We start from the raw sequence: 14,246 nt of genomic DNA, 5'->3' as shown, positions 1-14,246 counted from the left end.
TTAATGTTTTTATGTTTACATTTGTGTTATGTTGTTATATGGTCGTGTTCGTGCCGACCTGAGACGCACTATAAGTCTAGCCTAGCTATTTTTGGTTTTTGTCGTATCAGATTGTGTCAACATGAATTCAATTGTGTTGTTAACATGCTATCATGTTCGTGTTTACACGGGATGTGTATGTGATCATGTTTAAGGTTTTCTTATCGTGTGGTGTTTGAGTTTGACCTTATAATGTTGCGTTTTGTGATCGTGTTGGGCTATTATATATATCGTGGGAGAATCTGTATAGCAGCGCATATCTCAACGAGGAATGTAGGGATTGCATTTTTCTCTTTGACATCAAACCCGAGAACATCCCTCTTAAACGAGATGCGCAGAGGTTTCTTATTTTGGCTCTGTGATGCTCGTTAACCATAGGGATCACCAGTATAGACCCTAACTAGCGTGAGAGGCACGCGAGGCTAGTTGGCTCCAAAGCTGCTTGCCAACCTCTCCATCTCCTCCAAATCCTTGTACAGTTTTGGAATGGTGTTGCTCGAGATTGTGAGCAGTAAGAGAAACTTTGAAGAGGAACTTTGGAATGGTGCTGCTCTTGGATCATGAGACCGAAATGGAACAAAGTGATCAGTTCAGTTGTTGTGAACTTTTGGTGCATCCAACATCCCTGGCAGCAGCCGATGATGGGGAGGAGATCACGAAGATCCAACTGCCCCCGGTGCTACTTCTGGTGCTACTGTTCTCACATTCTGTTATGGTGGGCCCATTCTCTTTTCCTCCAGTGGGAGATGAAGATTTGCCTGTTTTGTGTGACTGTCTGTGTTATTCTTGCATAGGAAGCCAAAGAAATTATCATCTGGATGACGAAGGAATATCAGTTGAGCATCTTGGACTGTAGTGTACAAGTTGAGTACTTCTGATTTTGAGTTTGATTTTGATTGGGATTATGTGTTGATCCAATTAAACTTTTCAAAGATGGGAATATTTTAATGTTGCTGAACAAACATCGGCTCACCTACTACTCCAACAAGACAATAACTATTCAACACGTCGGTATATTTGAGGATGCAGTTGAGAAGAGGTTATGATATGAGCCTCGCTGGCTCGCGGAACTCTCGTGACACCTCTCCGAACGAATCAGCCACTCGCCGACCGTATGGCCTGCAATATAGGTCGCAAAAGGGTTGCGACATGGCACCCCGCAACTTATAGCATTTGTAACACGAACATGCTTCGGAATATGGATGAAAATTGCAAGAACTTGTTGTAGACATAGCATTCCTACAACTTTACAATACGGATGGATATGGATTCGACGAGAAATATGGTGGTGAATATGGAATGAATGACGCCACAATCGAATATGAACGTTCGATTGATAAGTCGATAAACTATTCGAAAACGAACACTTTGCTACAAGAATTCGAATAGGAAAATTCAAGAGTGAAAACTCAAGAAACACACACGATTTTATTCATCAATAATCTTCTCCTCAAATGCGTATACATCTTATGCCTTTTATAGGAAAAATAATTAACTAAAACTAAACTAAATGATAGTCTCAAATCTAACTAAATCCTATTAAAACAAATCAAACGTAAATCCTAACTAAAACTAGACACTAAATAATTAAATATTCCCAAACTAATTCCTAATTCTAATCAGCAAAGAATCCGAAAACTAATTTACAATTCTATCTTTTAGATTATAATAATAAACACTATATTTTTATTTTTTTAATATCAAACTCATATCTTCACGATTGATCTCCATATCAATCGACCATATTTATCTCTTTCTCTTTGCTGTGGAGATCAATCGACCATACTTATCTCTTTCTCTTTGCTTTTGTGTTTATCTTCTCATGTTCAGCCAACTCAATACTTCGGTCCACGATATATTTCCTCTTCTCGTGCGTAGCTTCAGGGCCGAGTCGAGGATCACATCATACTCTCCCTCTTCAAAAGGATTCGACCTCGAATCCGCGAAATCTACATTACTGGTCGCAATGCAAATTCCTTCCCTAACTTTCAGATTCAATGACTCTCGATGTCTCCTTGTTTTGCCAAAGGATCGTTGTTGACTAGGTACATGCATTCGTTGTCGAGATTGCTCCCATCTCCTTCGACAAAACTTGAACTGCCACCATCCTCGACATTTCCTTGGCACTCTAGAGCCCTCTCTCCATGGATCATTCCTCACAATGATATTTTTACACAAACTCCTACTTGATTGCCGAGATTCACGCTCCAGATCATTGTCTATTTTGCCACCTACCAACGAATAACAGGTTCGGGGATCTGTTTGTCTGCTTCCAGCACAGCGGCTGCAACCAGGAAACGAGCCGACTCCGTCACATTGTGAAACTTCAACTTGCCGTCGATTAGCTGAAACTGGAGTTACGGCTGGGCTTAACTCCCTGATTGGAGACAAATGTAATGTTGAATAATTATGAGACATGATAGATAGATTGGTTGGTGTTGGGATCTCAACTAGTGCAAGACTTGGAATTGAGACTGAACCAACTATTCCTTTCGAACCTATTTCTTCTTTCATGTTTAAATTCACTCCTTCTTTTGCTCCTTCCTCTTGTGGAATTGTTGAAGGCACCACTTCCTCTTCCTTTGCTGTAGCATTTGCTCTCTCTTGTTTGCCATCACAATCTTGCCTCACGGCTGATACAACGGCTCGTCGGATCACCGCTTCAATCCTTGGCACCAATCGATCGATCAACCTTTCTATCAAATTATCCGGCAGCGTCACCAAGGTACGCCTGGGCGTCGTCGGCAGTGGGGCAGGTGCATAGGCTGACTGATGGTGTCGCGTGGCTCTGATACCACCTGATATGAGCCTCGCTGGCTCGCGGAACTCTCGTGACACCTCTCCGAACGAATCAGCCACTCGCCGACCGTATGGCCTGCAATATAGGTCGCAAAAGGGTTGCGACATGGCACCCCGCAACTTATAGCATTTGTAACACGAACATGCTTCGGAATATGGATGAAAATTGCAAGAACTTGTTGTAGACATAGCATTCCTACAACTTTACAATACGGATGGATATGGATTCGACGAGAAATATGGTGGTGAATATGGAATGAATGACGCCACAATCGAATATGAACGTTCGATTGATAAGTCGATAAACTATTCGAAAACGAACACCGAATATGAACGTTCGATTGATAAGTCGATAAACTATTCGAAAACGAACACTTTGCTACAAGAATTCGAATAGGAAAATTCAAGAGTGAAAACTCAAGAAACACACACGATTTTATTCATCAATAATCTTCTACTCAAATGCGTATACATCTTATGCCTTTTATAGGAAAAATAATTAACTAAAACTAAACTAAATGATAGTCTCAAATCTAACTAAATCCTATTAAAACAAATCAAACGTAAATCCTAACTAAACTAGACACTAAATAATTAAATATTCCCAAACTAATTCCTAATTCTAATCAGCAAAGAATCCGAAAACTAATTTACAATTCTATCTTTTAGATTATAATAATAAACACTATATATTTTTTTTTTAATATCAAACTCATATCTTCACGATTGATCTCCATATCAATCGACCATACTTATCTCTTTCTCTTTGCTTTTGTGTTTATCTTCTCATGTTCAGCCAACTCAATACTTCGGGCCACCATATATTTCCTCTTCTCGTGCGTAGCTTCAGGGCCGAGACGAGGATCACATCAGGTTACTTTAACTCCCTGATTTTCACTCCTATTTGTCACTCAATAATTGTCACTCCTATTTGAGGAACTGATCTCATTTTAGTTCATAATTTAGTCTACATTTGTAGTCTACATTTGTGTGTCTGTGTCGGAAGGCCATCGAATGGACATAACCAAAGGCTGCTTAAGAGGGAATAAACAAAGAAATAAATCTTCAATTCAAACGTAATCTTGATGAAAAATAATTTAAAGGAAAAATCTACTAAAAGGAAAATTTTAAACTAATTAAGGAAAGATATCAATATATAAACTCGCTATTAGATTTATTAAAGCCCTAATTCTTATTCACAGCTGCTCTGCCTCTTCTACGTGTGTATGAGTTCTCCCTTAATCGGGCGTGATTTCTTCCAAATTCTGCCTTCAGAATTAACGACCAACATCTTCTCATGCCTCCCATTCCGAAGCATTACAATCAGCAAATGCGTCTGCAAATCATGGCTCAATCTGCTCAATTCCGACTACTGCAAAATGAAACCCCCTCCCTCCCTAGTTTGCTTGAAGACGAACCCATCTCGTTGCATGATTTTCGAGATTGAAGACAAAGACGAAGCCGATTATGAGAGCCATGATCTTCACTACATTCTGCGCACAGATTTCGATATCCCTTTCAGAATCAGTGCAAAGGAATGCACAGCTGCTAATGGATTGATTCTTCTTCACCCACAAGATTATACTGATAATCATGTTTACATATGCAATCCTCTCAGTCGTGAATATATCGGCTCTTCCCCCATAAGGAATACACCTCAATTAAATGTTTGATGTATTTTGAATTTGGAGCGAGCGAAATAAGTGGGCAATATAAGGTAGTCTGTTTGGGTCGGATCTTTGAATCCATGCCTGTTTATGTATACACCCTCGGAACAGGATCATGGAGGCCCGTTGAAACCGGGGCTGCTTCTGGTTTCAAATTCCGTTGGGATGGACGCGCTGTATGTAATGGCAACATCCATTGGACAGTAGATGATTGAGTTCGACCCTTATATCGGATTTGTGGTTTTGATATTGAAACAGAATGTTTTAGCATTTTCTCTCCTCCTCCTGCTCTTCTTATCGATGGAGTTGAGGAGATGGATTTGAAGTTGTCTGTTTTTAGGGACGGCTTGTGTATCTGTTACACACGGGACTACGAAATCAACATCTGGTTGATGAAAGAATACCGAGTTGAGGAATCTTGGACCATAGAGTACAAGTTGAGTACTATTGATTTAAATTTGCATTACCCTATCAAAGTTTTCAAAGATGGTAACACTTTGATGGGACGGTACAGTGTGCTCATCTACTACTACAACAAGACAAGAACTACTCAACAAGTGGGTATATTTAATGATGCATGTGAGATTTTCACTCCTGAACTGTTCTCACTAAAGAGTTTTATATTAGAGAATGTGATCTCGTTCTAAATTGGAATTTTAGTCCACATTTGTGTTTTATAGTTATCTGGTCATGTTCGTGTACAATGTTTATTTGTTGTGTAGTTATCTGGTTGAAGAGTTGCGAAAAGTCAGCGAGGTGTGTTTGAAATAAAATCTCCCGATCCAGAGAATCCACTAGACACCGGGTCTAGGAACTCAGAGAATCTTTGGGTAACTTGTCGTTGGACACACAATCACTTCCTTCGCCCTTCAAAACCCTCAACCTGCTATTGCTAAAAAGATTAGTACAGGGAAACAGGGATCGAAATACACAGAGACAGGCCGCTATTGCTAAAAAGATTAGTACAGGGAAGCTAAAAAGATTAGTACAGGGAAGCAGGGATCGAATACACAGAGACAGGCCGCTATTGCTAAAAAGATTAGTACAGGGAAGCAGGGATCGAATACACAGAGACAGATGTGTAAGTAAACATGCTCAAAGACCTGGAAGCTATTTTTGGCTGCTGCCACGCAATTTTCGGAGTTGAGCTTTAATTCCTAAACTGGGTAAATATAACACTCTACCTAAAATGCAGTAGAATAATACCTCCAATGGTACTGCAAAACCAATCCTATTATAGGTTTTAGAAGAAAAAATACCTATCTTTAGATTTGCATTAAAAGTATACCAAAAACACTTTTTATAGTTTGAGTTATTGCATTCAAGTCCAAATCAATTCATATTTATCAAAATAGAAGAAGAGAAGGAAGAGAAATTAAAATATAGTGAAAAAGAAAACTTACTGGGAGAAGAAGGAAGCGGCGGAGAAGAAGAAGATATGAATTAACCTAATCTAATCTTATTAATATTTGATTTAGTTATTACATAAGGGGCTAACCCAAATTAATATTATATTATTCAATATAATTGGAAAAAATAATCTATTACTACTATTTACTAAGAATGAGCCGTCACTTTATTCCATTATGGAACCCAATTTTATTAAATAGTAGTAGTAGATAATAACGGTACATATAAAACCTATGGAAACTATTAATTTATTAGTTAGTAATTAAATACTATACGTACATTACTATATTCAAATCAAATATGCTATCATAACAAAAACAAATAGTTAAACATAAGTAATAAAAAACGATGCATAATATAGAAATTTTAAAATAGAGAAACATAAGCCAAAATAAATAAAATCAAAACAGAAGACTGATAATTAAATTAAATTTTTTAAATGAACTTTGATTTGAATTTTAGTTATTTTATGGTACGTTGTAATATTTTTTATAGTATTTTTATTGTATTTAAATTTTCTAAATTTTGTAATTTATTATTCAATGAATAATAGATTTCATATATAAATCTTATATTATATCATTTAATTTATGATATTGATAAAGTGTCACAAGGTTAATGTGTAATTTAGATAAAATATATAGGTGTCATTGAAAAGTATAAAAAGTTAGTGGGCGAGGAATATTCTTTTGGGCTTGAGTTTAGTGTAAATGGTTGGAGCAAAATCAATATTCAGTGTGAGATTTACACTAAAATCGGTTTGAGTTTAGTGGAATGGTTGGAGATACTCTAACAGCTAGATCTAGGCAGGGACATGCATGATGACTGAAAGTATTTGAAACAACTACTTGACTGGATAAACGACTTCCTAAGCTAGCCTAGACAGACGAAAAGCGAAACGTGGGGACCATTTCCTAAAACGGCATAGTACGACGGAAAAAGCTGCAGATTAACGAACTAAAGGACTAACTAACAGCGACATCATCTTCTCTAACTTTTATCTCGAAATAACGGATGAAAAACAGAGCAAGCAAGGATCGGAACAGGACGAACAAAATTAAACTGGTAAACACAATTAACTACTGAAGCTAAAACAGATCTACGATTACTAGACGAGGCAACGAGTAAACAGAACTCAAATTATCACAACCATGCAAATGCGAACAGATCTACACATCAGACACTTCACCCACTCCGGATCCAAGCAATCCACAACAATCAAACACCGTTTCCATCTCCGATCTTCTCAGATTTCACTAGTTTCAACCGATCAACTACAAATCTCCATGCAATTCAAACTCCAAACTCATATCAACCAACAATATTCATCGCAACAACAGGTAACACGACAAGAACATAACTGAAACCAAAATAGCAATTTCCATAGCAAAATGCAAAGTATCCAACGAGAGAATAACAAAACACGACCGAGCTTCGAACAATGAAGACTCGGGGAAATACGAAATGTAAACAAAAAGCAAATAATGATTGTATCTTCGCCTCCGTAGAGACGGTGTTACAACACAACTGATCTGAAACGTGAACTCCCCAAGATAATTCCCCTGTAGAGAAAATGGAAAAGCTAAGCTAAGAGCCGAAATGGAAAAAAGGATAGATCTCATGTTGATCGCATGCTCTTATTTATAGTAGGTAGAGCTTCTAGACTGTTCTTGTGATTCCCATTTTGCCCTCCAATTGGTTGCTCCTTAGTCTAGTAACTCTTCCTTCTTCCGCTCACTTTTCCTGCCAGCTCCTTCTTCCAGGCAATCTTCGTCTTTTTCCTGGGGCTGGCGATTTCTCTACACATCTGGCTTATAAAACCTTGTTAGATCTAGGAAATCACAAAATTCATCCCCATAACCAATGCATGAAATTTGCCTTATCACTAATCATGTAAGTGTACAATGTTTATTTATTGTGTGGTTTTCGGATTTGGCCTTATCGTGATAGCCCCACACACACTATATTTCGGATAACTAATCCTCTTTCGGTTTTTCCTACTTTTGACAAATATACTCTCATCAAAAATCACCATATCTTTATTGTTTTAGTATACACTATTCATTGCTTAACAATGTGTGGAATCCAATCTATTAATCTTCGTAAAGAGTAATTATTTAATGGACTACTCCTACGAATTCTCAATTAGTAAGGTAAATCAACTTTAAAAAACAAGGAAATAAATCTCCAAATATGAACTTGACTCGATATAATCTAACACTAAAATAATTTTGAGAAATAATAGAGATTCCGATATTGATCTCTATGAGGATATGGCATGTTGTATTATTATCTTGTCAGCGTAGTACACATCATGGGGTATTTGTCTATAAATTGAAAAAGATTTATTTTTATGTACTCCACATGTTAAAGATTTTGATAAGGTGGAGTCCAAACTACTAATAATAATTAGTGTATGTTTTTAGTGTCAACGGTGCCCAAAACAATTCCAATATCAACAATACGAAATTGATAGATATGGAAAATGAGAGATAAATAATGTGAGAATGAGACAGTGTCAACGTTGAAATAATTGAAAAATATATTTTATTAAATAAAAAACATAACTTAGGATCAATTGTGATCCGATTTAAAATATGCAGGATCAAAAAATCCAAAAGATAAAATTTAGGACCAAAATCATAAAATGATCATATGTTCAGGACCAGTTTTGGCCTTTATTCTTAAATTTACTAGTATTATATATAGCATATTCATATTTATGGGATCGTAGAATATAATATTTTGTTCTTAGATTATAAAGTCCATAATTACTTTATGATTTTACCCTAACAATGTTTTACTCTCTCTCTCTCGTTTTGGAGCGGCAAATGTTTAGGAAATATCTAAAATAAAGGAAAGATATCAAGCAATAAAATCCCTTGTTCAAGTTTTCTCCCGCTTCTTCTACGTATGTTTGAGTTCTCCATTAATGGGGCGTGATTTCTTCCAAATTCTGCCATCAGAATTAACGACCAACATCCTCTCACGCGTCCCTATTCCGAACCATTGCAATCAGCAAATGCGTTTGCAAATCATGGCTCAATCTGCTCGATTCCGACTACTTCAAAATAAAAACCCCTCCCGCCTTAGTTTGCTTGAAGGGGAACGCTTCTCGTTGAACGATTTTCGAACTTGAAGACGAAGCCGATTTGGAGAGTCACGATCTTCATTATGTTCTGTTAACGGATTTCCATACACCTCACGGATGCGAACCAATGGGATGTACCGCTGCTAATGGATTGCTTCTTCTATACACAATTAGAAGAGATGTTGAAAATCTGGTTTACATATGCAATCCTCTCACTCGTCAATATATTGTGCTCTGCATCACAATATAAGGTGGTCTGTATCACTGAGGTTGGTGGATCTGAGTGTTTTCAAGTATACATCCTCGGAACGGGAATATGGATGCGCGTTGAAACCGGCGTTGCTTCTAGTTTCACATTCTGTTATCTTGTTCAACATGCTGCATGTAATGGGAACCTCCATTGGACGGTGGATGTTTTGGATAGACCCTGCTTTCGGATCTGTGGTTTTGATGTTGAAACAGAATATTTTAGCATCTTCTCTCCTCCTGCACCTCTAACTCTTCTTGATGATAGAGTTGATGATTTACATTTGGTGTTTAATGTTGTTAGCGACTTCTTGTGTTTTTGTTACACAGTGGATTATGAAATTATCATCTGGCTAATGAAAGAATACAGAATTGAGGAATCTTGGTCCATAGAGTACAAGTTGAGTACTATTGGTTTTGATATCGATGGTGGTTGGGTTAACAATTTTGCTTGTCCTATCAAAATGTTCAAAGATGGCAACGTTTTGATGATACTTGATGGAGAAGACCTTATCTACTACTCCAACAATACAAGAAGTACTCAACATATAGGTATGTTTAATGATGCAAATGAGGGGTATTACGTTAATGTTGCAACCATTTTCACTCCTAGCCTTTTCAAACTAGAGAGTTTCGGATTAGAGAATGTGATCTCGTTCCAAATCATAATTTTAGTCTACATTTTTGTTTTGGTCGTTATATGGCCTTATTTACATTATGTCATTATGATCCACTTATTTTCACATCTCACTTCCTCCATTAATTCTCTCTCCCACTTACTAGTTACTACATATATACTCTCATAAAAAATCACAATCTCTGTCTTGTTTTTGTATTATCTATTCGTTGCTATGTTTTGCTTAACATTTCTGTATTAGTATAAACTATTCTTTGCTATGGTGTTTGCACATGTACAAAATGTTTTGGTCGTTATATGGCCTTATTTACATTATGTCATTAAGATGCGTTTGTATTGAATGTTTTATTATCGTGTGGTGTTTGGATATTACCTTTTGATGCTGTGTTGTTATCTTATCTGGCTAATGTAGTACTATCATCGTCATTAAAAAATACTCACCCCGTCCCACTATAGGAATAACTCATATTGTGGGCACAAATTTTAAGAAATATAAAGAATAGTGGTTAAAATAAGTTAGTGGAACCACTTTTTTTTATTAGTTTAAAACGTGAGTGAAGTGAGTTAGTGGATTGTGGGACCTACTTATCATTTATGGTAATAATGAAGTGCGACTCTTGTTGTGAGACGGACCAAAATGCAATGTGTGACTCCTATTGTCGGATGGAGGGAGTAGAAACTTTTAAAATGACACCGGTTTTAATACACAATTGGTAAGACTGAGCGAAAAATGAGTAAAGTAAGAGATAGGAAGAAAAAAGCATTGGAAGTAGTGTTAGTGGATTATGTTTCCCACTTAAACTAAAAAGTTTATATTTTTAAGGGACATACTAAAATGGAAATAGTTTTGATTTTTAAGGAGGGAGGTAGCATATACATATTGTGGAGCACCGTATATACTAGAATCACTTTTGCTAGAGTGATTTCAAGTTTTGGTATTTTATTTATAGCCACCATTTTAAGAATCATCAGACCGAATATTTAAGTCTTCTTGAATAGGAAAATCGATCTTGTGATTGTGAAAGGACGATAGGATGTTTGCGAGATGCGTTGTTCCGGGGATGGACAAGGAACGTGCATGTTACAAGATGTAATAAGTTTGGAATACAATTTAGCTAGTTCAAAAGATGATGAAAAGAAATTTAGTTTGTAAGACATTCACCTCCAACAAATAAGTTGGATTTTGGAAGTAGAGTATAGAGTAAACGAGGAACCATTACTGATCACTTTAAAAATCTGGTTGATCCTGTAAACTTTTCAAACTGCCCCGCTAATTAAATTTTATAATAGCAAATTATGATCTTACCTTAATTTTTTTTTATTGTTTTACAAGTCTATTTGAAAATATTGTGTTATGTTATACTCCCTCCGTACCACTTAAGATGACATATTTTTCTTTTTAATTTGTCCCAACTAAGATGACACGTTTCTTTTTTTTAGGAAACTCTTTCTTTCTAATTAACAAATCCAATCACTTTTTTTTCACTCCTATTAAAATATTCATCTTTCTTTCTCTTTCTATTTTAATATTTACATCCACTTTTTCTCTCTTTAATTAAACACATTAACTAATACCTCCTCAGATCTAGTGGCGACCAAGAAATTAGGAAGCACCAATTTGACTCATTAACTTCAGACTTGTCATCAATTTGAAGTCTGGTTGGTTGTTGGCGAGTGAAGACATTTCAACTACTTATTATATTATAAGAATACTTTTTTGAAATTTAAAATTTAATGTAATTAGTTATCACTTTATTAGTTGAAGTAGTTATTATTTTTTTGGTAAAAGGAAGAAGTTATTTATTTAGTGGTAAATGTTCATGTGAGAATCATTTTTATTAATATACTTCCTCCGTCCACGAAAAATAGAGCATATTTGCTATTTTTGGTTGTTCGCGAAAAATAGAGCACATTTGCTATTTTTGGTTATCCACGAAAAATAGAGCACATTTTAAAAAGAAAAGTTTTCAACAACTTATCTCCTTACTTTTTTTCATTCTCTCTTACTAATAATAGAGACCCCACATTCCACTAACACTACTTCTCTCTTACTTTTTTTCTTTTCTCTCTTACTTTACCAATTAAACATTAAAACTCGTGTTGTTCATAATGTGTCCTATTTTGTCGTGGAAGGGAGAATATTTTTTTTTCTATGTCTTTCTTATTTTATTAATTTTGAATTAAAAATCATGCCGTTTAAGAAATTTTCAATTTTAAGAAACAAAGGGCCTATGTCTTTTAAAGATAGATTACATTTATTATTTTGGAATGTCTCTTAAAAATAGATCAATTCTATTTAAGAAAATATTTTTTTTCTAATAAGGTGAGTCTCATTCTACACTAACTATACTCCAATTACTTTTTCTTTCTGTCTCTTTTACTTTACCAATTTTATATTAAAACCATTATAGATTCAAATGTTTTCTATTATCTAGGAACAAAATGAGTACATATTTAGTCTGATTTGGTGATATTAGGCATGATTTTATCATATTTATTTTCTAAATCTTAATTAAAATCTCCAAAATATTTTCCATATAATATTAGACGTGAATTAGGCGTAATGAAAATATCCTAAGTCTTTTCCATATAATATCAGATGTGATTTAGGAGTAATATTTATTTTCTAAATCTTAAATAAAATCATGTAAAATTTTTTAATCCAAAGTTCACCCTAAAATTTTAATAAAATCACGGTTATACTAGTTTTATAGATAAAACTTCTAAATCTTTTTCATTCCCTATTATTTTTTGTTTAATTAAATATTTCTCTTAAATATTTTTATATATTTCAATATATTCTACAAACTAATACTCATATTCTAATTAAAAAACCAAGTCTCTCTATATCACAAAATATACACAGCTACTTTTCAATAATGGAGGTTGATAACTTCACAAATCTACCAACAGAAATCACCACCGAAATCCTGTCACGTCTCTCTAAGAAAAGCCTTGCAATAAGCAAATCTGTTTGCAAAGCATTCGTCAAATCCAAAATCAAACACCACCCGCCCTAGTTCAATTTTATGGGGGGAATAACTCTACTCGGTGCAAGATTATCGAAATTGAAGACGAAGACGAAGCTGATCTGGAGAGCCACGATCTTCACTACCATCCGCTCACAGATTTGGTGATCCCTCACGGATACACAAGACAAATGTTAGGCATCACTGCTAATGCATTGCTTCTTCTCTACTCACTATCAAGAAAAGGTAATCCTATTTACATATGCAATTTGATCAGTCGTGAATATACCGAGCTCAGTTACCCTGACGACTCCACTCCGTATATGTTGTTGCAATTGGGATTAGGTGTGAGCAAAATAAGTGGGAAATATAAGGTGCTCTCAATCAACGCGGACACCGGTTCCGGCTCTCATTTTGTAAACACCCTCGGAACGAAAACATGGAGGAGCATTGATGCGGGGGCTGCTTCTGGTTTAAGTATCTAGGGTGGACCCGTTTTATTATGTAATGACAACCTCCATTGGTTGGTATATGATTGGAGGAAAGGCAAATGGGTAGTTTGTGCTTTTGACGTTGAAACATGTTTTAGCATCTTCTCTCTTCCTCCTATGGATATTAGACATGGGCAATTGTCTGTTTTGAGGGACTGCCTGTGCTATTCTTACTACATACACAACAACGATGAAATTGTAATCTGGACGATGAAGGAATACCAAGTCAATGAATCTTGGATCACAGAGTACAAGATGAGTACTATTGGTTTAGGTTTATCTCTTCTTAAGGAACATATATCTGTTGAAGCATTTAAACTTTTTAAAGATGGTGATGTTTTGATGTTGCTGGACAGTTCTTTTCTAGTCTACTACTCCAACAAGACTAGAACTCTTCTAGAAGTTAATGTGTTGAAGGATGCAGATGCAAAGAAGGGTTTTGCCTTGATTTTCAATCTTAGCCTTCTCCCACTCAAGAGTTTGGGATTCAAGAATGTGATCTCGTTTTAATCCATAATTATAGTCTACATATGTGTTCGTGTCGAATGTTTGATTGTCTTTGTAGGCTCCTCTGAAACTATTTATGGATTGATTGTTATTCATCCGGAGCTTGTTTGTGCCATCTAATGAATTAAAGGTAATATAAGTCTTTTATCTTAAGTAAATTACAGAAACATAATTATAACTTTAGCATGAATTAATTCGAAATGTATCTCAGTTTTTTCCCATTTGACACCAACCGCATTAAAATGAATTATTGTTGTGATGGTGGTCTTAGCCATGTTGTTACTTGTTTGTGTTGCCAATTTTAGAAGGTGGTTTGTGGCGGTGGTGAGTTTAATGCATTATCGTGCGAACAACCAACGAGCATTCTAGGTAGGACTTAGAACGTATCGG

General features: G+C 35.7%; 1 protein-coding gene across 1 annotated transcript; it reads left to right on the top strand.

Moving 5' to 3' along the window:
• The first annotated feature begins 4,064 nt into the window (after positions 1-4,064).
• LOC148923675 (uncharacterized) lies at positions 4,065-13,859 on the top strand. The gene is made up of 4 exons (XM_089061576.1): positions 4,065-4,505; positions 4,617-4,681; positions 4,774-5,013; positions 13,448-13,859. Exons 1-4 carry the CDS (start codon positions 4,065-4,067, stop codon positions 13,857-13,859), a joined length of 1,158 nt encoding a protein of 385 aa, XP_088917702.1.
• Positions 13,860-14,246: the final 387 nt, after the last annotated feature.

Source organism: Salvia hispanica, chromosome 6 (genome assembly GCF_029641045.1).
Source record: "Salvia hispanica isolate PSC_SH4W2 chromosome 6, Shi_PSC_v1, whole genome shotgun sequence".
In the NCBI taxonomy this organism is placed as follows: Eukaryota; Viridiplantae; Streptophyta; class Magnoliopsida; order Lamiales; family Lamiaceae; genus Salvia; species Salvia hispanica.
Note: the sequence above shows the minus strand (reverse complement) of the source record. Positions and strands in the feature narration are given on the sequence as shown.

Bases quoted from the DNA above. Each gene is read 5' to 3' on its own strand.
- LOC148923675 (XM_089061576.1), top strand. From the start codon at position 4,065: ATGAGTTCTCCCTTAATCGGGCGTGATTTCTTCCAAATTCTGCCTTCA. The intron at 4,506-4,616 runs GTTTGATGTATT...CCCTCGGAACAG, and splicing joins GGAATACACCTCAATTAAAT to GATCATGGAGGCCCGTTGAA. The intron at 5,014-13,447 runs GTACAGTGTGCT...AACATGTTTTAG, and splicing joins GGTAACACTTTGATGGGACG to CATCTTCTCTCTTCCTCCTA.